This window comes from Odocoileus virginianus, chromosome 30, assembly GCF_023699985.2.
Source record: "Odocoileus virginianus isolate 20LAN1187 ecotype Illinois chromosome 30, Ovbor_1.2, whole genome shotgun sequence".
Classification (NCBI taxonomy): Eukaryota; Metazoa; Chordata; class Mammalia; order Artiodactyla; family Cervidae; genus Odocoileus; species Odocoileus virginianus.
Genome location: NC_069703.1, coordinates 31,075,237 through 31,098,641, shown reverse-complemented (window position 1 = coordinate 31,098,641; position 23,405 = coordinate 31,075,237). Strand labels below are relative to the sequence as shown.

At 53.1% G+C, this 23,405-nt stretch overlaps 1 protein-coding gene across 3 annotated transcripts in view; it reads left to right on the top strand.

Annotated features, from left to right (window-relative positions):
• CAPZB (capping actin protein of muscle Z-line subunit beta) overlaps window positions 1–23,405 on the top strand; it is a 139,223-nt gene that overhangs the window by 1,492 nt on the left and 114,326 nt on the right. The window contains exon 1 of one of the 3 annotated variants that reach the window (XM_020899225.2): window positions 102–213. The exons of 1 other annotated variant lie outside the window; for it this stretch is intronic. In XM_020899225.2, the coding sequence (XP_020754884.1) occupies window positions 124–213 (90 nt within the window). In that variant the 5' untranslated portion in view covers window positions 102–123. Of the gene's footprint in view, window positions 1–101; window positions 214–23,405 lie in introns of those variants that run through there. One more of the 3 variants, XM_020899226.2, reaches the window with a different exon arrangement.

The following is a 23,405-nucleotide window of genomic DNA, read 5'->3' as shown; positions in this document are numbered from 1 at the left end:
GCCAAGGGGAGAGGGCGGGGGAGCCGCGGGCCGGGGCTGAGCGCACAATCGCCCTTGTGAGGCCGCCGCCTTTGGGCTCCCGCCCCCCCCCGGGCTCCGAGGCCAGCAGACGGCCCGGACACGATGCACCCCTGCAGACGCAGCCTCCCTTTCCCCCTCAACTGTCAACTCGTGAAGGTTGGAACTGCAGATTATGGAGGTGCCTCGGACCAGGTGAGCCGCCGCTGGCTCCCCTCTGCTGTTTGTTTTGGTAATGAAGGCAGCTACTCGGCGCTCTGACTGGCCTGAGGTTTCACCTAGGCCCCCCATCGGCCAGCCCTCCACTTTTGGAACCTTCTTGCCTGGCAGGCCCAGCACCCAGGTTGGAAGGTCCAGAGGGCTTCTGCTTCAAGTGGCCAAGGAGCCTTGGGCGAGTGGACTGAGTGTTAAGGCCAGGGGCAGGCAGATGTTTGCATGTGGACTTTGGGCCCCAAGGGTTTTGAGGCTCTCGGTTCCTTGTTTAAGGAAGAGATGTTGCTGCTGAACTAGGGTGACTAATTCAGAGCAGCTCGGTTTTTTCTTAACGCCTTCCTGTATGGTGGTGATGAAAAACGTGGCCTTTGTGATTGGCCTTCTCTGATAGCATCGGTAGAGAACTGACTGCAGGGGAGGTGGCCCAACTCCAGGCCTGGGTGGGGAAGGACTTCTCCAGGACAGTTTTGGGTGAGGACTCGGAGGGAGGCTTTGTACATTTGCTGTTAGGGCAGAAGCAGGGAGGAGGGTTGGTGTGGCCAGTGGACCTGCTCAGGCAGCATTCTGGCTGTGTGGGGGTCGAGTGCAGTGGGGAGCATCTTGCCTTGGCCTGAGCCCCAGAGGTGATGGAAGGATGCCTGTAATGACCCAGAAGGGACTGGATGATACTTGAGGCTTCTGAGCTTCCTGTATTTGGATCTTACTTGGATAATCTGAAAGGATCATGGAAGGAGTGGTGGGAAAAGGCCTACGTTTCTGGAAGGGTGGGTGGGGCCGCTAGGTGCCAGGCCCTTAACCCACACAGGGCTTTGTGAGGCAGTTGCTGTCCCCATTTTACAGGTGAAGAAGCTGAGGTTCAGACAGTGGAATGATTTACTAAAGATGCTGTTTAGTTGACAGAAGACTCTAACTGCATCCTTCCCATTGTCCCAGGCTGCTTGTGTGTTCAGGATGTGAAGGACACTGTAGAAAACAGTGAGGATGGTCACTCAGAGATGGGGAGCGGGGAGCAGCTCTTACTGGCTACCTTCGCGGTTCTGGTCCTTTGCACGGGGATGCCATTTCATAGTGAAACAGTAATGCGGTGATGCAGGCTTTTTTGATGTGAACTCTCTCAGGGCAGGGAGTTTTGTCTTTTGTTTTGCTTGTCTGTATCCCTGGGGCCTAGAACAGTACCTGGCATTGAAGGAAATAGCTTGGAGTGTTCCCTTTTGGGGCGTGTCTTGAATTTAGCCATTTGGATTTCATCCTCACGGCCTTAATAACTTGTTCTTAGTATCCCCCTAGGCTTGTAAGTAATTTCTGACTGCTTATTGTTCAGTTTCTTCCCTGCTTGAATATTCTGACTAATAAACCAACATAGACCAGTTGGGATAGGGCAGAAATGGTGGTATGGGGTTGCATAATAGGTAAATGAATTAAGACCACTGTGTTTTTTATTTTCAGTAGGTTTGACGATAGAGAAACCAGCTAGTTTTCAGTTATCTAACTTAGAAGGAAATAGCAGTTTGAGAATCTAAAATACTTTGGACTTTGTAGAAAATGCCATGATTTTTGTTGGCATCAGTTACAAATGCATAGGCAAATAGAATTTCTTTGCATTCTCTTAGAGCATTCTTCCTTGCCCAGCTCTAACTTCTAACGTAGGAATTAGTGTTCATTTAGAGTTAGGATTCTGGTGCTGGGTGGTGGGGCTGCAGCTTGCAGGGATGGGCCGGGCCCCCTCGGGAGTTGTCCCTCCAGCTCCCACCTGGTTTGGCCTGACAGGAGAGGAGAGGAGAGGAGAGGAGAAGCAGGTGAAACAGTACTGTTGGTGTCTCGGCTACTGTTGGTGTCTCGGCTGGTCTCCTGCTGTAGGTGAGATGCATGGCTCAGACCCCAAGTGTATATACAGCCTTGTTCATTTCAGCCCAGCTGGCTGTTCTTCGGCGGAATCCTTCACAAACGTAGCCCACGACTGATCGGTTGGCTTGAGGTTAGGGAGATGCTAAATCATCTGATTGAAAGCAGATATTCCTGTTTATAACCCGGAAGTCCTATTCTCTTACCTTCCTTGGGGGAAGGGAGGGGACAGATGACTGACCGCACAGGGAAATGGAGGCTGGGCAGGTCCTTGGAACATTGAGCCTTCTTAGACAGGGATGCACGCCATCAGGCAGAGAGTGGGGTGTGAAGGGGTGCTGGAAGCTTATAGGTAAGATTAATACACCGTACACAGCATATGTATGAGGAGCTTTCTTTGTGCTGTTTGTTCTGTGTGCTGGGGGCAAGATTGTACAGTGAACAGGACAGACAGGGTCCATGCCTTCACAGCTTGCATTACTTGGCCAGGAGGCATGTCACTCTTACCTGAAGTTTAAGGAAGCAGAGCCTTGTTTAATATAACTGCGTGAGATGATGTGGGAGACTTAAGAGAAAGTTGGAGCTTGTGCCAGGCTTCAGCCCTGGCCTTGGGGTATGCACCCGCCCTTGAGGCAGCACTGCCCCCACGGTCTGTCCCTGCAGATGGGATGCTTTCCCAGCGGGGAAGGTAACCTTGTGCCATGGAAGTCCAGCCCTTCTCTTCTGGGTAGTGACTGCTGATTGAGGATCTGCCCTCATCCAGAAACCTGACTCAGGTCTTCCTCATCCCGGGATGGACGCTGGAGAGGTTGAGTGACTGGTGTGAGTGGTGGGTCTGGGACTCGGGTGTGGGTCCACCCATCCCCTGTGCTGAACATTCACTCGGTTCTAAGAAACGGCGAGCAGCAGGGACCCCAGTACAGACAATGGTCCGATTTCTCCTTGTGGTGGATCCCGCCAGTGAGAGAGTGGGGCATGGACACCCAAAGTGTGCAGGATCACCCACGTTAAGACCAGCAAGAGACTTGGCTGGTGGTTCAGTGGCTAAGACTCACCCTCCCAATGCAGGGGGCCTGGGTTCCATCTCTGGGCAGAGAGGTAGATCCCATGTGCTGCAGCTAAGAGATCGTGAAGTGAAAGTCGTTCAGTCGTATCAGACTCTTTGCGTCCATGGAATTTTCCAGGCCAGAATACTGGAGTGGGTAGCCTTTTTCCTTCTCCAGGGGATTTTCCCAATGCAGCGATTGAACTCAGGTCTCCCACATTGCAGGCAGATTCTTTGTCAGCTGAGCCACACACCGCAACTAAAGATCGTGCACACTGCAACGAAGATTCAAGATCCCAAGAGCTGCAACTAAGATCCTGGTGCAGCCAAATTAAAAAAAAAAAAAATCAGCAAGAGCCATGCCATTTCTGAATCTAGGCTTTTAGAGATCAGCTCTCGGGTGAGGAGGTGGAGGCTAGCCCACTGCGGAGCTCTGGCCCACTTGCAACAACCCCACCAGGAAGGTCCACCCTTAGGAGGGAGGCAGCATCGCGTGCAAAAAGTTAAGACTTGGGAGCCAGACAGCCTTGGGATAACAGTACCTCCTCGTAAGGCTTCTATGAGGATTAAATGAGATAATGCTCTTCAAGTGCTTTGAACAGCGTCCGGCACATAGTTAATATGCATCGTGAATATTGCTGTCACCATTTAACAGATGAGCATCAAAGGGGTGAGCGGTTCATCTGTCCGTAGCTACTAAGTGGAGGAACCAGGTTTTCTGGTTTCCAAGGTAGACCCCTTTCCTCCACTCCTTCCAGCCTGGTGAAGGCAGATGTGAAGTTTGTTTGGTTTTGGGCTGTGTCTTGAACAAAGCATGTCGCTGGCAGGGACCTGAGGTTCTGCTCCACCGCAGAGGTGGAGATACCAGATACCAGGTACTGCCATGGCCTGATGCTGCGTCTCGGGCTGTAGATACCTGGTCTGTGCCCGGTGGAGCCCCCCATGAACGGCGTCCTTGCCCTCTGCCACCCCTGTGAGCTCCTCGAGGGCAGGCACCCTGTCTGTCTGGTTCCCACCAACCACCCATACCTCGCATGAGCCTCCTGGCCCTTGGTGAACGCTTCGTAGATGCGGAGTGAATGAGTGGTGGGCGCTGAGAGGAGGCTGCTCCCCAGGACGTGGGCTCGGGTTCGGCAGATGGGTGAGAAGTCCTGTTTCTGCAACTCAGTATGTGTCTGAAGTGAGGATCCTGCTCTCCCTCGATGGGCAGAGCGAGGCATTTTCTAGGGGTCCTGGGAGAAAGAGGTAAATACTGTGCTGTGCATAGCCCAGTGCTTGGCGCACAGCACACGGTCGCTGCGTGCATCGCCTGCCTTGTCCGGTGCCCTCCACGGCAAGGGCACGAATCGCCCTGATCTCCATGCTTGGGTCCAGGAGGGGAGGCCAGGTGCATCCAGAAAGCTGAGTGCAGCAGGAAGGAAGTAGTACAAGGAGAGACTCAGCGGGTCACGCGTCTTCCCATCCTTTCGGGCTTGCCTCGAGGTCCACTGCCTGCTCCACACCCTGCTGACCACACCAGGCAGCCTTGGCGGGGACGGGGTGGGGTGCGGCCCGGAGAGGCCGTGACCAGGCGGAGAAGCTGGGGTGGGGTGCCGGGGCCTGGAGCAAGAGCAGAGGTCTGGGTGACGGTCCCCTGGCGAGTTTGGGGGCCAACTGCAGACTGCACGGCCGGGGTGGGGGAGCCTCGGCTTGGGAGGGAGTTGTGGGGCGCCTGAGTTGCTAAGCTAAGGAGTTTGCATTTGATCTGGGACAGCGTGGAGCCAAGTTAGATTTTTGACAGGGCAGGTGGAAATTGGAGGAGGCTGGCAGAGTCGTGGTATTTTAGGAAGAGGCATCTGGCGGTGGTGTGCAGCCGGGAGGGAGGCGTTTACAAGCATCAGCCTGCGAGGTTCTCAGGGTCCTGGCCGCCGAGTGGCTGCGGGGAGGGAAGAGGAAGGGATGGGTGAGAAAGATGAAGATAGGAAAAAAAAGAAAAAAAAAAAGAAAGATGAAGATAGGAAAGCCGTGAGCCGCTGTGATTGATCACATCTGGGCTGTGGGAAACCTGTCCCGGAGCTGCCCTGTTCAAGCATTTGGACAGGATGCTTTTATCACTGACCCAACAGCTATTTCTGGGCAGTTTAAATCCTAGATAGTGGTGTCTGCAAAGCCTTGATATCCTCCTCAAGCCTGAACTGGAGTTTCGGTATGGTTAGCCCAGGGACCGAGCCGCCCAGTCCTCCCTGCCTCTGCGGTGGCACCGAGTCCCGCTCGGCCTGTGCGACCCTCACGTCCCCCTCGTCACCTCGCCCGTCAGCCCCCAGGGCCCGAGCTCTGGGTACCTGGTGCCTCTGTCACTCGCGATGTTTTTCATCAGGCCATTCATTCCCTGGATGCTCACCCAGTAGTCAGACCTCCGAGAAGGTGACTCTTAAGCGGAAGAGGCAGGTGAGAACAGGCGGGTCTGAGATTGTGCCTGACCCGGGCATCGGTGCAGAGGCATCACCTGGTCCCTTCTCCCTGCCCCCACCCCCACCCCGTTTCAGACAGCTCTGAACACCGCTGAGGGGAACCTTCCTCTGCACCTATTTCTTCCAAGGCCGCAGCCCTGCCTGTTACCTCCACCTGCCCCATGGCGGTTATTGTGAGGATTGAGTGAGTTTGCATGTGGAAAGGGTAGAAGGTGCCCCGTACTCTGTCAGTACAGCAGGACTGATTATTTTACTAACCGATGGTTAAGAGGTGGTGTTTCACTTAACCTCCAGGCCACCTGGGAGCAAAGTGGTAGTGGGCCCAGGTTCTGCTGGGACCCCAGAGAGGCAGAGGCCCTTGACTTCGGCGGCGATCAGAAGGGCTTCCAGCCCCGTGCTTTCTGCCCGTGAAGCTCTTACCTCATTGCAGATTACCGTCTCCACCCATGGCTTAAAGCGCTCCGCAAAGCTTCCTCTTCTAGCACGGAACTCGGCAGGACCATTCTGAGTTAGGATCTGCTTGGAAATCAGTGTTAATTTAGGATTGCCTGGACTTAGCGTCTCAGAGGTTTCCGTAAGATTTGGGCGGAGGACTCGCTACAGGTACTAAGTGAAGTATCTTTAGTGTAAAAAGTGAGGGTCCTGTCAAAATGCTTTGCACGTTCCCTTTCTGCCAGGGTCCAGGACAAGCAGGGTCCCCTTGCAGGTACCAGGGGGCTCTCTACCCTTGTCAGTGGCGATGAGAGAGGCAGACAGGTCGGGTGTGGCCTGCTCACAGGGCCCACTGCCGCTTGAGCTGTCTCCATGAGTCTTCGGCCCTGAAGAGGCACATCTGATTTCACCTGGACGGGCCGCCCACGTGCGGTTCTGGGCCCAGGAGCTTGGAGGACGAGCTTGTTCCCCGCCGCACACTCCTGCGGAGAAGCCTGATCTAAGACCCTGTGGCCCCCGAAGGAGCTCCTTTTGGGCTTGTCTCGGTCTGACCTGAGGCTTCGTTTTTTCATCACCCCCTTGCTTCTCTGCTGCGCACGGCTTGGTCAGCGCGCGGTTCCTGGGGCTGGACGTGGAGAACACAGCAGCGGCCGGGCTGGCCCGCTTCAGGCACTTGGCTCTGTGAGAGTTTCTTTTCTTTTTGCCACATCACACGGCAAAGGCGGAATCTTAGTTTCCTGGCCAGGGATGAAACCTGCGTCCCCTGCGTTGGAAGGTGGAGTCTTAACCCCTGGACCACCAGGGAAGTCTCGCTTTGAGATTTTCTGACATGTGTCGTCCTTGCTTCCTTCTGTTCCCTCCTCCAGACAGCTCCTGTCTCAGAATCTCTTGCAGCCGTAGGGGGTGTGGCGCCCCGATAGTCCTGGGTTTTGAGGCCTCTGACTTGGTCTCGAGGAACAGGAAGTGGAGGTGCATGTGCGCTCCCGTGCCTTATCAGGTCTCCCTCTATCAGTCAAGAATCACCCCCCCGCCCTGGTTTCTTCTGGGTGCACAGCCACTCACTCTAATTCTCTCAGCCCCAGCCTGGTGAGGTCTGATTCCTCATTGTACAGATAAAGCTCAGAAAACTTGAGTAATTTGCCTAAGGGGCCCGGCTAGTTAGTGCCAGAGCCAGCATTCAGATCCAGCCCATCCCACTCCTGTCTGGTGAGTTCTGTGGTCCTGCCTGTCTCACGCGTGGACCCACCAGGATGTTTATTTTATAGATGAGGAACTGGGGGCCGCGAGGCTCACCTGCAGGTCCCACCATGGTAGCTGAAGAAGTCTGAGTTTAGCTTAGAAGTTCAGAGGGTTGGGACTTCCCTGGTGGCCCAGTGGCTAACAGTCTGCCCTGCAATGCGGGGGATTCGAGTTCCAGCCCTGGGGGGTGGGTGGTGGGTGACCAGGATCCCAGGTGCTGCGGAGCTCCTGAGCTTGAGCACCGCAACTCGAGTCCGTGCACTGCAGTGGAAGATCCCACGAGACTCGACTGTTGAATCCGAGGGCTGCTACTCAGACCTGACGTGGCCAAATAAGTGAATACTTAAAAAAAAAAAAAAGTTCGGAGGGCCCTTTAGTTCAGGGTGTTGAAAATGAAAGCTGCTGGGACCTCCTGAGCCGGGGTCTGTTTTCAGAAAGGTGCCTGCTGAGCCTTCAGGCGGTAGGTGCATCTTGTCTGCCCTCCTTAGGGGCACCTGGGCATTCCGGGCAGCGCTGTCCATCGTTCTGTCGGTGTGCACGTCCTGGTCGCTGTGGGCACCCTGGGCTCTTCCCCATGAGGCCCGTCCCAGCCTGGGCACCACAGACCGGGTCGCGGTGCCTGGGAACCTGCGGGGAAGGACCATGCTGACTGTTTTAGTAGTTGTCTGACCTTGAGCAGGGTGAGCTGGTTACCCTCATGATGCCTGATACCTTCTGTTTCTTATCCTTGGGAGGGAAGACAAATGCCTGTTCCTCAGCTCAGGGCTGCGTGTGGTCGCCATGGTCCACTGTCCCTGGCACATGGCCACGTTTTCGTGTTGAATGGGTGAATGTCTAGCAGGTCCTAAATGAGCGTAAGTGCCCCCCCCCCCCCCCCCCCCGGCCCATTGACTTGAAACATGCGTGTGCGTGCTAAGTCGAGTCTGACTATGCGACCCACGGGCTGTAGCCCACCAGGCTCCTCTGTCCATGGGATTCTCCAGGCAGGAACACTGGAGTGGGTTGCTGGGCCCTCCTCCAGGGGACCTTCCCCACCCAGGAATCAAACGCATATCTCCTGTGTCTCCTGCGTCGCAGGCGGGTTCTTTACCCTCTGAGCCACCTGCGAAGCCCGTTTGAACTGCACGCGTGCTCAAGTCGCTCAGTCGTGTCAGACTCTTGGCGATCCTGTGAGCTGTAGCCCACTGGCCTCCTCTGCCCATGGAATTCTCCAGGCAGGAATACTGGAGTGGATTGCCATTTCCTCCTCCAGGGGATCTTCCCAACCCAGGGATCTTCCCGACCCTGTATCTCTTGCATCTCCTGCATGGGCAGGGAGGTTCTTTACCATGGTGCCACCTGGGAACTTGCCATTTTCCTAGGTCAGAAATGGCCAAATGCACGCATTTCATGTGGTTCAGCCTATAACAGACCAAACAAGAGGCAGGGCACTTCCAGAGTGAGGCTTCCCAGCACGTGTGCAGATCTCCTGTGGGACCTAAGCCCTTGGCCTCACCTGGCTTCTCAGGACAGCAGTGTTGGGCTCCTGGTCGGTCAGTGTCACTTCAGGTGGGAGTGACGGGAATGGAAGGAGCTGAGCGGGGTCCCCCGTGGGGTTGGGTCTCCTGGTGCTGAAGACTGTCTGCGGGGTCCAGTGGTGGGGGATCGGGGCCATGTGGGAAGGGGGAACCTAACGCTGTTGGTGTTTGCTGCAGCTCTGCACATGGGGGGTGCTGAGCACTTGGCCCAGAGTCACACAGCCGACCGTCCTTGGAGTTGCAGGCAGGCTTGATTCCAGAGTCCAGGGCATCAAGGGGCAGGTTCTGGAGCCGGACCGCCGAAGTCCCGGTCTGAACCTGCAGCCTTGGGCAGCTTCCTTCATTCTCTGCCTCAGTTTCTTTATCTCACAATGAAATGGTGGGAATAAGAGTATCTATTTCTGATGGATTTTATGAGGATTACATGAGTTGATGGGTGTAAAGCCACACACAGGATGACATTAACTACTATTATTAATAATACTGCATTATCATCAGTGACAGGGATTTTTGGCATGCTGTTAGAGCCGAAAGAGGCTTGAAATGTGGAAACTCCCTCTGCTTTGTGTTGGAAGAAGTTTGGACTCTGTGTTTTTGTTAGTCTCCCAGAGAAGGCGTTCCTTCTCCCAGAGCTCACTGGAAACACACCCTTGTTAGCATGGGCCTTACAGAGCATGCACCTGCCTCTCCATAAGCAGGTTGCTGGAAATGGTCCTTTTGTTCCAGGTCATAACATAAGTCACTCTTTTGGAAAATGGCTTAATTTTTTTTTTCTTTTCTTGGCATGAGTGGCCACCTCTGGGGTGCTAGTTACATGCAGCGCCCAGAGCCTCCGAGGGGAGCAGGGCAGGGTGCCTATCAGTGGGCCTCGTCCCTCCCACCCCACCCCCCTGGATGTTCTGATCCATTTTCTCCTTTTCTGAAGGTAGGTTTTCGCAGGGGCTCTCAGCTGCCATTAAGCAGTGTTGCATTTGTGAACTTCTGCAGACTTGCCAGACTTCACTGCCTTCGGGATTTCATGTTTGATTTTTAAGGACATGTTTTTGATTTTAAGGTGTGTGGATTGTTGGGGTTTAGGAGTATAAGAAGGAGGCACGATAAAAGAAAATGGAGGGAAAAATGATTGTTGGAAGGCAGCCTGGTGTGGTAGAGTGGAAGGAGACCCCTGGATCTGGCTTCTCGGGGACGGTGTGAGCTCGAACTACCTGCTTACTCTCTGAGCCTCAGTGTTTCCTCATCAGTGAAATGGACATAATCTCCTCCTCTTCTCAGAGGAATAAATAAGAATAATACACGTCAGTGCTGTAGCTCAAGCCTCGTATGGTGACGCCTTGTTATCTATAGGAATCTCATCTTTCATCTTGCAAATTAGCACTGGTCCACTGGGAAGAGAATTGGATTGACTGGAGAATTGGATGACTTTAGAAATCCTTGTACTGAGGAATGCCCTAAATCTAAGATGCTGGTGTCCTGATGACCCCCGGCGTCCCCAGAGCTGGCTCCCCGGCCAGGCAGTCGTCCGTGTGCTGGCTCAGAGGATGTATCACACGCAGGGACCTGCACGAGGTCAGCCTCTGTGCTGTGCGGTTGTGAAGACTGAGGCCTCAACGGTTAAGATGAACCTGGTGCCGGATCACACAGCTAGTCAGGGGCAGGGATGGCCTTTAAACTCCATCCTTCTGATGACAGCATCCTGCCCACAGCACCCACTGGAGGCTGGCCCAAGGGTGCCTTTTCACGTGTGGGTTCTGTCCTCTGAAGATCTACCAAGTGTCCTTCAGCAGTTTTTAAGCCTCTGCAGCTCGAAGGAGACGCTACCTGCTGCCCCCAGTTTGGCCCATCTGCGCCGTCGCCTTGGAGCCTGTCTTCTGCGAGCGTGCAGTAGCTGCAGTCCTTCGTTTGCAGGGAGCCTCACGTCCTGCTGGGAGCTGCGGACCCCCGGCAGGTGTGGCCTCCCTTTGAGGCCCCGGGCACCATACCCTCTGTCCCTCCCTGCACCGTCTGCTCGTCCTGCATCTGTGCACGTCCAGGTGGACTCTGAAATAACGCAGCCGTCAGTGAGCAAGCTGCATGGGGACTCAGCGCCAGCGTGCCCCGCGCCCTGGCTGTGTCCCCCTGCAGCGGGGCCGGAAATGAGCAGCGTGCTGTAAGGACAGCAGCGCCCCTAGATAAGCGCTGGGCGTGCCGGCCACAGGAGATAACCGTATGTGGACTGAGCGGGGCTCCTGTCCTCAGAGAGCTTCGAGCGCCAGCCTGTGCTGTCAGCACCCATCCATCCGCCGAACGGGCAGGGTCTCCGTGACTTCCGGTTGTCTCATCGGGCACTAGATGATATTCCTGGGAAATAGGTCCAATCTTCCCAGTTCCTTATCCACCGTGATTTCTTCGTTCCTTCCTTTAAATAACCTCCTCCAAGGGCGTTTATGTCGTGGCCAGCTAGAGCTCTCTTGTCCTCTAGCCTCTCATAAAACTGGCTTTATAAGACTTTTGTGTTGATGGACTATTGGTTTCTTCCCCCCCCCGCCACCTTTTTTTTTGTTTTAAGAATGAGATTGACTTTTTGTGTTTTTAAAATCAAAGTACAGTTATCAGACAACATTATATTAGTATCAAGTATACAACATAATGATTCTGTATTTGCATATGATGGAACTGTGGCTTCTGAACTTGCTGAATTCCAGACGGAGAGCACACGGCAGCTTCTTGGGAATTTCCTCCGGGATCCTGCTTTCATTTTGACTCCACGGAATCTGCTTGGTGCACGCTGATTGTTGAGGAAGCATTTCTTAATAAGAGACAAGATCTGGTTGCTGTGGTCCCCAGGGAAGGGCCCGCCCGTCGGGTGACTAATGACGAGAACGTGGACGGAGAAGTAGCGCTGGCCCTTTGTGTGGTGGGCTCAGCGCTCTCTGTGAGGCTGGACTGCTACTCTCACGTGCTTGCGAAGCGTTGGATTAGCTGCTGAAACTCGCTGAGTGGAATTCCTTCACTAAGGGAAGGGAAAAAAAATAAGATTTCTAAGCCTCAGGTGATGGGCTGTGTGTTGAAACAAGCATAGCCAGATTCCAGATCAGCCGACGCACTGAGCAGGTCTTCAGAGGAAGTGAGGAGAGGATGGCGGGGGCAGCTGTCACTCATGCGTTGTACTTAGCACTTGACACGCATCATCCTGTTGAGTTCCCTGAATTTTCCTTCAGCACGAGGTCCTGTGCACTTAGGACTTTAGGTAAGTTCTGCTGCTGCTAAGTCGCTTCAGTCGTGTCCGACTCTGCGACCCCATAGAGGGCAGCCCACCAGGCTCCCCCATCCCTGGGATTCTCCAGGCAAGAACACTGGAGGGGGATGCCATTTCCTTCTCCAATGCGTGAGAGTGAAAAGTGAAAGGGAGGTCGCTCAGTCGTGTCTGACTCCCAGCGACCCCATGGACGGCAGCCCCCCAGGCTCCTCTGTCCATGGGGTTTTCCAGGCAAAAGCACTGGAGTGGGGTGCCTTTGCCTTCTCCGTAGGTCAGTTACATGTTGTGTAAACTTAGAGATTCTGCAGATGGCTAATCAGTGGCAGCGTCCGGACGTGCACCCAGCCGCTCTGCAGTTACAGCCTCTGCCCTTCATCTCTGCTGTGTCATGGAGTTTCATCACTCACACGGCGCTGCTGGCTTGTCTGGACCCCACCGTGAGTCCCCAGGCACTGGGACTAGGGTCCTCCATCTGAACACTCCAGAATCGACTCCACACTCTGGAGCAGGCCAGTGTCTTTTCTACCTCATAAACTCAGGCCCATTTGAAAACTCACCTTTGAATGTGCTTGTCCAGTGACGCATGGAAAGATCACAGTTTTCAGCATGACTTTATCGAGTTCCTGCTGTTTAGTCACTAAATTGTGTCCGGCTCTTTACGACCCCACAGACTGTGGTCTGCCAGGCTCCTCTGTCTGTGGGATTCTCCGGGTGAGAATACTGGAGTGGGCTGCCATGCCCTCCTCCAGGGGATGTTCCTGATTCAGGGATGGAATCCACGTCTCCTGCATTGCAGGCGGACTCTTTACCACTGAGCCACCTGGGGATCCCTGGGAAGTCAGTACCCTGAGTTAAAGAAGACACCTGTGGGCAGATCCAGGTTCAAAACTGGGGCCTTTGGAGAGCTCCTGTTACGTTGCAGCAGACACAGGAGACGTGAATTACAATGACAAAATGCTGGAGAAAATGAGTGTAGATTGAAAGAAAGTAGATAGAAAGTATTGTAGATAGAATGATTGAAAAACGGTGGAGTGTCTGTTCAGTGGGATGTGATGTTTATCTGCACACACATGCATGTGTGTTGTATGTGTTTGTCTCCCCTCCTTTTGAGTCACTTAAGCCAACCCCTCAGGAGTGGGACCGCGGGGCTGAAGAGGACCCTCGTTTTCCTCTGCACCCGGCCATCCTGGCGCTTCGCCCTGGGAGCTGCTGTAGCTCCTGCCTCCCTGCCTGTCCCTTGGGGCCCTCTGATCTGACCAGTTGAGAGTGCTCTTTGCTTTCCTGCAGAGTAGCCCAGTCTAGTGTTTGCCTTCTGGATGGTTTTGCTGCCTCTCTCTCCGTATAGAACTGTTCAGTTTTCTTTGAATTGCCTCATCTGTTCAGCTTGAATTATTGAAGTGGAAGGATTTCCCTGGTGGTCCAGTGGCTAGGACTCCGGGCTCCCAATGCAGGGGCCAGAGTTCGACCCCTGGTCAGGGAACTAGATCCCACACGCCCCGGCTAAAGATTCCAGGTGCCACAACTGAGACTAGGCACAGCCAAATAAATGAGTATTTTTAAAGAAAGGAAAAAGAATTATTTAAGGGGAAACTTTGTCGTGACCACAAGTGGAAGACTAACGTTAAGTGCCCTGAGTAGAAAGTACATGGTGAAACAAACCTGAGTAATGATGGATGTGGGAGGCGTAGCATCTGTGGACCAGCTGATGTTGGTGACCCCGGTGTCCGGCACTTTCCTGTCTCCGGGCCTCGGGAGACCCCAGAGGCAGGGAAGATGGTGGCCGGAAGGGGTGTGTGCAGGCGCCCTGAGGGAGGGCCCCAGGGGAGAGAGGCCTCCTTTGCCAGAAGGACACGGGGGGGGGCGGGTACAGCGGGTGCCGGGCTGGAAGTCGCGTTCGGGGACCCCGACAGCAGCGTCATGTCCCCGGAGCCCGGCGGGTGGGCGAGCTCAGCGCGGAGGCCCTTGCAGGGAAGGCCAGCGCGTGAGGGCGGCTCTGGGTGCGCCTTGCCCTGGTCCGTTTCAGCACCCTGTCTGTAGCCTGACCGGACGTCAGCCCAGCGGTCGGCTGGCGTTCCTTGGGTGGTGGTTGCTGCCGGCTCACTCCGGTTGCCCGGCCCCCACCCCCCGGTGCCTGTGTGCGGTGCCAGGCCCCGGGCCCCGGGCTGAGAAACAGGAGGAGGGCGTGGCCCTCTGGGTGGCCGTGGGCAGTGACAGCAGGGGCCGGGGACGCGTCCCCTCCCCGGCCTCCCTGTGGGACCTGGCGGCGGCATGAACGTTTTCTTGTTTTCTCTCCAGTTACGAAGGAGCACGTTCGGGCCTTCCTCGTGGTCCCGTGCTGAGGACTTGGTACTTCCGTTGCTGTGGCCCCTCTGATCCCTGGTCAGAGACCTAAGGTGCCACAGGCTGGATGGCACGGCCAAATAAAGGAATAATGTGCTCATTACAGAAAAGCTGGAAAATACAGAAAAGGGGGAAAATCGCCCGTAATCTCACCCTGCCAGCAGTTGCCGTCCACCTTTTGGAATGTCGGTTCGGCAGCTTTGTCTCTGTACGGTTTAAAGGCGTTTCCTGTGATTGAGTTCATGGTGGTCTGCGTTATTTTTCTGCAGTGTTTGTTTATTTGATGTGTGGCCGCCTCGGGTCTTAGTTGTGGCTTCTGGAACCTTTGCTGTGACACGGGGCTTGTCTCGTTGGCCTCCCACGGGCTCCAGGGCGCCAGGGCTGAGCAGCTGTGGTTTACAACATGTGGGACCTTGATTCCCCGACGAGGGACTGAGCCTGTGTCCCCTGTATCCGCAGGCAGGTCCTTAACCACTGGGCCATCAGGGGAGTCCCCCATGTTAATCTTATAATCTGCTTTTTTCCTTGTAAGATTTTGTTACGAACCCTTCAAGAACAGTTTAAATGACTAATATTTCAGCTGGTTGATGCAGCCACTTGGTTAAGCATCACCCTAGGGTCGGACTTTCCTGGTGGCTCAGCCGGTAAAGAATCCGCCCGCAATGCGGGAGACCTGGGTTCATGCCCTGGGCTGGGAAGAGCCCCTGGAGAAGGCTGCCCTTCATACATGTTGTTGACTCATCACTGAAGCAGGGCCGTTTTGAAACAGCAGAGTCAACAACGAGGCGGAAAGCGTGGCACTAAAAGGTTGTGAGAAGCGCTCTGTTTCCAGCAGAGAGCTGCAAGAAGAAGGGCAGAGGTCGCCTCGTTCACACTTGGCTGGGTCGGGTGCATTGGTCGGGCGCATTGTTCTCCACTCTGCGTGTGTCTGGATGACCACTCCAGTGGCCCCAAGTATTGATTTGGGGGTTACGCATACATTTTAGCGAGTGGGTAAATTTGCAGAGTGGAACTTGCAGTTAAAGACAATTGACGATTCCTGCCAGCTACCCAGCAAGCCTGGGCTGGGGCCCGTGTTGTACCTGCCTGGTGAGGGAGATGTAGTTACAGTGAGGATGCTTATTTTTAAATAAGACTTTGGTGGAGTTCTTCCATGTTTTGAAGTTTTTTTTTTTTGGTAGGTGAGTGGTGTGGAGAATAGTAGGAAGGATAATCCCTGTAGGGAGTATTTAATACCTGTTTTTCTGCGAAATCAGTGAGTCTTAAAGTCTGATAAGATCTGATGAGACTTTGCAAGTCACTTTGTTCCCTGACTTAGAACAGGTGTGCTCTCGTTTCAGAGGAGGCCCGACTGCAGCGTGATGGTTAGGCCCTTTGTGTTGTATTTTATTTATCGATTTGCCTCTTTTTGGGTCCTAGTTGCATGTGGGATCTTAGTTCCTGAACCAGTGATTGAACCCACACCCCCTGCATTGGAAGGTGGATTCTTAACCACTGGATCACCAGGGAAGTCCCTCCCTGGCAGTTTTAGACGAGAATCCCAGTCATCAGACCCATGGGGATGGGGGAGAGATGGAACTTGGGGGAGCACCACTACCCTGCAGTGTTTCTGGCTGCACTTCTGAGCCTCTGATGCTGATGTGGAGGCGCGTGAACCCGAATTGTCCTTTAAACCAAGCAGCCTGGCAATGAGGGCTTCCGTGGCAGCAGAGAAAGGAGCGTCATCGAGGGGAGAAAAGGCTCGGACACTGAGAGCTGGCTCTGGGGTAGGCAGCAGAGGGAGGCCCCCTTGACAGTGGTCTCTCGAGCGGGGGGTCCATAGGATGCAGGACCTTGACTCCCCCGGCTGGGCTGGCACTTGATGTTTGGACCTTAGCATGCCTGGGGTGTAGCGAAGGCTGGGTCAGCTCAACAGGAGTGGGGGGATTGGACGGGGGGAGGAGGCACTTTGTCCTCCGCTGCAGGGCCCTGGGTCCCTGTGCAGGAGCTGAGTCACCCGTGGGGACCGTGGCAGGACTCCGCACCTCTGCTGTTCCTCTGGCTTCCTCCGTTCCCCCTTCTCTCTGTTTCATCCTTTCCTTTTATTCTTGCTTGCTTTAATCTGCCTGCGGAGGACATGTTCCCCTACTCACTGTCTACCAGCGCAGTTTATTATCTCTGTAATGTTTTTCTTTAAATTGTTTTGAGACTGACACCTCAATCAACTTGAAGCAGAAACATCTATGAAGTCACACTTTTGATGTGCTTAGTTATATTTTTCATATGCATATTAAAAATAGGTAAACCACTAAATTGTATTGGTCGTATCCCTTCTGACACACCTTTCTCAAACCCCGGTGACCTGCATGCCATGCTCTGGAAAGTGCTGGAGTGGCAGAAAGAGCACTTGCTCCAGAAGTCTGGAACCCTGACTGCATCTTGGCCCCTGACCCGGTGTATGACGGTGACCTGTTCCCCTGCTGCCTTCTGGCCTCGTGTGCTTCCCGCTGGACTGAGGAGCACCGGGTGCCTCCGGGCTCAGGAGTTGAAAGGACACAGGTCAATGGTTCTGCCATGGTTTCCTAGCCCCTCTGACAGCAGCTCAGGACTCTGACCTGGAAATGTAATTGATTTGTTCAAAGAAGTAGAGACTTTTAAAACACTGGAGTTCGGGAACAGTTTGTCTTCAAACGGGCTTCCTATTTTTATTTGAGTTTCGGTGGTCACTGCTCGGTAGCAGTGAGGAAGGAAGCAGCTTGATAGAGGGTGCAGGGGGAGGGTTGTGACCCTTCCATCCTTCTGGCCCCTCCTCCCTGATGGGGGAATCTATGGCCCTCCTGGCAGGGCACTCTCGCTGCAGGGGAGGCCAGATGCATGGAGCCGTGTGGTGTCTGACATGGGCCCCCTGCCCGCCCTCAGCCCGCGTGGTGTAGGCGTCAGCGTTGCCTCTGTCTTTGCAGCGGAGTTGTTCTCTGACAGCCATGTAAGCTTGGCCTTTGGGGCCGGACCGCCTGGGTTTCCGTTCTCGCGGCTCCACTTTCAGCCGCACCGCTCGGGGCTCCGTGTGACTCTCCGGGACTATTTCCTCATCACGGGGCCTGTTGGAGACACTTAAATAAAGCCGGCAAAGTGCGCACCTGGTACCTAGCAGGCAGTGAGGGCTCCGTTCATGCTGTTGGTTTATCCTAACGAGATGATGCTGTGCAGTTGAGGAGTCGTACCTGGGATACAGGAGGTGCCCAGGAAACGGTGGCTGTGGTTTGTCTAGCCTGCGGCAGGAGGCCTGGCTCCCGAGTGAGACGAGAGGGCTGGTTTTCCGCTCGCGACTCCTGTTGGATCAGAGACCTTCCTCCTCCCCGCCCCCACCTGCTTTAAGCCTTCTGTGTCTGCAGCCTCCAACAGGAACCCGGTGCTGGACCGCACTGGCCCAGCCGAGCCTGCGTACAAAGCCCTCCTCTGCATTTGGCTGGAAAAGAATTATAACAGTTTTGGAAAAGGCAATATAGTTATAACTTCCAGGAATAAAAATATGTGGCTAAAACATTGTGTGATGAAAAATCTCAGTCCTCTTCTCCTCCAGCTTGCCCCTCCCTTCCTAAATCCTTGAGCCCTGGATAACCACTGCCAATATTTCTAGGGTCTCTTTAAGGCATTATTTACATACAGTAAAACTCACCAGTTTTATCTGTCCAGCTTAATGAGTTTTGTTAATAATCCCATAACCACTCAAGTTACAGAATAGTTCCAGTCAAGTTACAGAACTTGTAACCAGTCAAGTTACAGAATAGTTCCCCCACCCCAAAAAGTTCTCTCAAAAAGTGGCCCTTTGCATGCCCTCCCCTCTTCCCTGGGCAACTACTGATCTGCTTTGTCACTATGGTTCTGCCTTTCCTGTAATTTCATAGAAATGGAATCATAGTACATAGACTTGTACTTGACCGATTTCACTTAGCATGGTTTTTGTTTTTGAGATTGTTCTGTGTTGTTGCGTATATTGCTGTTTTGTTCCTTTTTAGAGCTGTATGGGGCTCCGTAGTATCCCAAAGTGAAAGTGAAGTCGCTCACTCGTGTCCGAGTCTTTGTGACCCCATGGACTGTAACCTACCAGGCTTCTCTCCATGGGATTTTCCAGACAAGAGCTGGAGTAGGTTGCCATTTCCTTCTCCAGTGGATCTTCCCGACCCAGGGCTCGAACCTGGGTCTCCTGCATTGCAGGTGGATGCTTTACCATCTGAGCCACCAGGGGAACCAGTAGTGCCCCGTGGTTTGGGTGAGTCAGTTTGCCCATTCACCAGTTGATGGATATTTGGGGTTGTTTCCAGGTTTGGGATGTTATGAATAGTTCTGTTATAAATCTTCAATGGTGAGTTTCTGTGTAGCTATGGTTTTTTTCTTCTCTGTCCTCATGTTTTTCAACATAACAGACAAATACGAATAAATTCTGTTCTTCCCCCACTTTTTACATAAAGGGTGAACTATTATAAAGACACTTTGGCACCCCGTGTTTCTTGAATGGGCCCAGACACCATATGCGAAGACTCCCGTCCAGGCTCTGATTTGGTCCTGTGTCCCAGTTACCTCGGAACCAAGGGTGCAGGCTTGTCTTCCTGCCTCCTGGGTGGGGCGGCAGCCTGGCCTGCTGGGAGCTCGGCAGGCGTGGCTGCAGGGAGGGTGACTGTGAGGTTCTGCTGGGCCTCCACAGGGTCACGTGAGTGCTTTGGCATCAGAATCGTGAAGGAAATTAGCTTGTGCACCAATCACGTCCTGTTGCAAAACCACAGATGGTTAGCAGAGGTAATGCCCGCCCTTTTTTTCTCTGTAAGTGAGGCTAGATGAGTGGCTTGCTGACCTATTTTGAAGAAAGTTCAGTTTACTAATGCCAAGGACAGTGGTGCAAATTATATGTTTGCTCAGGACTCCTTTTACTAAAAACACAGTTTGACCTTACCCTGGTCCCCACTGCTTTCCGGACTTCAGTATCCCTCCTTCCCCCAAGGATATACTGTTGTGAATTTTCTGAGGGAGATTAGACTCCATTGAATATGCAGATTTGCATAAAAAAAGAAGGCGTTTGAGGTCGGTACCTTCTTCTGGTAGTGTTGTTAGCAGACAATAGGATTTAAGAAACTAAATCCACTGCCTAAGTAAAGGTACACATTGCCTAAGAAAATCTTCCTGCAGCTGTACTGACTAGAAGTGCATCAAGGTGACGTTGGAAGTGCCCTCCGTCTGGGTGGTGGTGCTGGTGCTTGTGGTTCAGTTGCTAAGCTGTGTCTGACTCTGTGACCCCATGGACTGCAGCACGCCAGGCTTCCCTGTCCGTCACCAACTCCCGGAGTTTGCTCAGAATGTCTGTGTGCTGTCCTCTGATCACTAGCCACAGTGGCTCTCTGGGCTTCCCTGGTGGCTCCGCTGGTAAAGAATCCTCCTGCAATGCAGGAGATCTGGGTCCAATCCCTGGGTTGGGAAGGTCCCCTGGAGAAGGGAAAGGCTACCCACTCCAGGATTCTGGCCTGGAGAATTCCATGAACTGTATAGTCCATGGGACCGCAAAGAATTGGACACGACCGACTTTCACTTTGTGGCTCTTGAGCCCTTGAAATATGTCTAGTGTGATTGGGGACTGAATATTTAATTTTTAATTTAATTTTAATGAAAAAACTTCAATAACCTCATGTGGCTGTTGGCTACTCTATAGGTCAGCATGGGTCCAGATGAATACTGACTCCCATTGTTAAGTTTTCTTTAATTAAAAAATTTATTCTAGGTAGAAATCATAGAGAATACCATTACGCTGCATCTGCTTTAAGTGATTTTTAAGCAGATTACGTGGCTACATCATTTCGTATGGGGTGTTATTTATCAGTTCAGTTCAGTTGCTCAGTCATATCTGACTGTTTGCGACCCCATGGACTACAGCAACGCCCGGCTTCCCTGTCCATCATCAACTCCCGAAGCTTGCTGAAACTCAGGTTCATCAAGTCAGTGATGCCGACCAACCATCTAGTCCTCTGTTATCCATCCCCTTTTCCTCCTGCCTTTAATCTTTCCCAGCATCAGGGTCTTTTTCAATGAGCCTGTTCTTTGCATCAGATGGCCAAAGTATTGGAGCTTTAGCTTCAGCATCAGTCCTTCCATGAATATTCAGAACTGATTTCCTTTAGTATTGACTGGTTTGATCTTGCAGTCCAAGGGAGTCTTCAAGAGTCTTCTCACACTACAGTTTAAAGGCATCAATTCTTCGGTGCTCAGCTTTTTCTTTATGGTCCAACTCTCACATCCATACGTGACTACTGGAAAAACTTTGACTATATGGACCTTTGTTGGTAAAATAATGTCTCTGCTTTTGAGTATACTGTCTAGGTTTGTCATAGCTTTTCTTCCAAGGAGAAAGCATCTTTTAATTTCATGGCTACAGTCACCCTCTGCAGTGATTTTGGAGCCCAGAAAAAGTGTCTCAGTGTTTCCATTGTTTCCCCATCTATTTGCCATGAAGTGTTGGGACCGGATGCCATGATCTTAGTTTTCTGGATGTTGAGTTTTAAGCCAACTTTTTCCCTATCCTCTTTCACTTTCATCAAGAGGCTCTTTAGTTCTTCTTCACTTTCTGCAGTAAGGGTGGTGTCGTCTGCACATCTGAGGTTACTGATACTTCTCCCGGCAGCCTTGACTCCTCTTGTGCTTCCCGCAGTCTGGCGTTTTGCATGCTGTGCTCTGCGTGTAAGTCAGAGGAGCAGTTAAGGTGACATACACAGCCTTGATATGCTCCTTTCCTAACTTTGAGCCAGTCTGCTGTTCCATATCTAGTTCCACATGTTGCTTCTTTGCCTGCACACAGGTTTCGCAGGAGCTGGGTAAGGTGTTTTGGTATTCCCATCTCTTTAAGAATTTTCCACAGGTTGTTGTGATCCATACAAAGGCTTTAGCATAGTCAGTGAAGCAGAAGTAGATGTTTTTCTGGAATTCTCGTTGTTTATACAGTACTCACTGTTTATGAGGCCCGTGGTAAGTGCTGTGTTGGATAATCAGAAGTTATCTAAGTTACTTACCCTCCTTGGACCTCAGTGTCCCCATCTGTAATGAGAATATTGGACCAGATGGGCTTTTTAAAGTCGTTTCATGTACAGTCAAGTTTATGATTTTCTCATTAATGTCAATAACACTGTGTTTTGAGCACCCCTGTGTGCCAGCAGTTGTACCCAGGATAGTGAGTAAATGCGTTGTCTCACTTAAATGGAATGATTTATGACGTGGTCGTGGGGGAATAGGTGCTCTCGTTTCAGAGATGAGAGCACTGTGCCTCTGCAGGCTCCGTGCTTTACCTGTAGTACGTTTGTTGGCAGTTCACCGTGGAGTTCAGAATTCCCACTTGGGTCTGCCTGGTTCTCAGCTCGTCTTCAGTTAAATCTTTATGCAGTGGCTGTTTTAAAAATTGACTGCTTCCTTAAACATTTACAACTCTTAAGTAAAACTTCAGTCAGGTTTTGCTTTGTTTTTTAATAGTCGCGCTGTGCTTATGTTGGAGTTTAGGAGCGAGGTGAGTGGTGGTGTGGGCAGAGGCCAGCGCACGTGGCATGCACACATGCCCCCCCACACCTCCATGAAAGGCCGGCCTTGAACCCCGTCTATCGGAACGCCCTCTGGATGCCCAGGAGCGCAAGGAAGTGGCGGTGGCCAGGGGGAGAGGGGAAGAGGCCGACCTCGGTCCTGAAACATCTTCCTGTTCCCTGGTGCCCCCGAGCAGGAGCGGCCGAGGACAGGCTCACAGACGTGGAGCCTGAGGTCGACCTGGTCTGCCACCTGCTTACTGGCTGGACAGTGCATGCCCCATCTCTGAGCCTGGAGCTCCCCCCCCGCCTCCGCCAGCTGTACTGCTCCAGACTCTCCCATGAGCCAGAGGGCGAGAGAGCCCGTGCCTTCGTGAAGCCTCACTCTTTCATTATTTCAAAAATTGAATTTCATTTTTAAATTCGTTTTTGGTTGTACTGGGTCCCTGTGGCTGTGTGCGGGTTGCTCTAGATGCGGTGCGCAGGCTTCTCTGGTCGTGGGCGCGGGCTCTAGGCATTCGGGCTCAGCAGCTGCGGCTCCCGGGCTCCTGAGCGCAGACCCAGTCGCTGTGGCCCACGGGCTCATTGCTCGTTGCATGTGGGATCTTCCCGAACCAGGGATCGCGCCCCTGTCCCCGGCATTGGCAGGCGGATTCCTATCCACCGTGCCCCAGGGAGGGCCCGTGAAGTTTCATTCCGATTGCTCCGTTTCCCATCCTCAGTACAGGGCCGTGGATCTCGGGGACCTGCCTATGGGGGTGGTTTTGACGACGAGTTGAGGAGACGCCTGGTTAGCCCGGCTCCCGCCCCTCCGCAGAGCTGCCTGGGTTGGTCCCCTGAGGCCGGTGCCCCGTGGCAGTAAGGTCAGAGTCCTGGGCCGCCCCCTGCCCTCGAGGCTGTTCTGAAGGGGCTGGGCGCTCCCCCTCAGCAGAAGGGCACACGGGCAGAGGACCTCCGAGCACAGTGCCCCGCCCTGGCGGTCTCTGGTACAAGGTGTTTCTTTTTCTGAACCCCCTTTTTCCCCTCTTTTTGAATCAAGAAATCCTGCCACATGGGAACCATGAAGTAGGGGCTGGTGGGCTGAGCAAGGAGTGATAAGAAGTCAGTCAAAACATCTCCCATTCTGTCTCATTTCCTTAGTGTTTTTCTGACTGCAAAAGTAATCCCTTATCTGTCTGAACAACATAGAAATGTGTAACTTGGAAAGTGAAAGCAGCCTTATTCCCCCACCCCACAGATACTGCCTAGAATTTGATAGACACACTTGTCTGGCTATGTTCAACACACGTGCTTATATTTAAAAAAACAAATGGCCCCGCCTCTGTAGAAGGACCTTCCCTCTGCCTGCTTCACAGTGAGGCTTCCTGCCCTTCAGATCCTGTCTCCTGGGCGCAAGGAATCAGGGTACTTCGTAGAATAAATCAGCCTTGTCCTGAGGTCAGAAAAGGGGAGCGAAGGTCCTCTCAGGCGCTGCCCTGGAGAAGCAGGTCCAGTGGAAGGGCAGGCAGAAATTAGAGGGGAAATCCAGGAGGGGTCGGACTTTCCCGC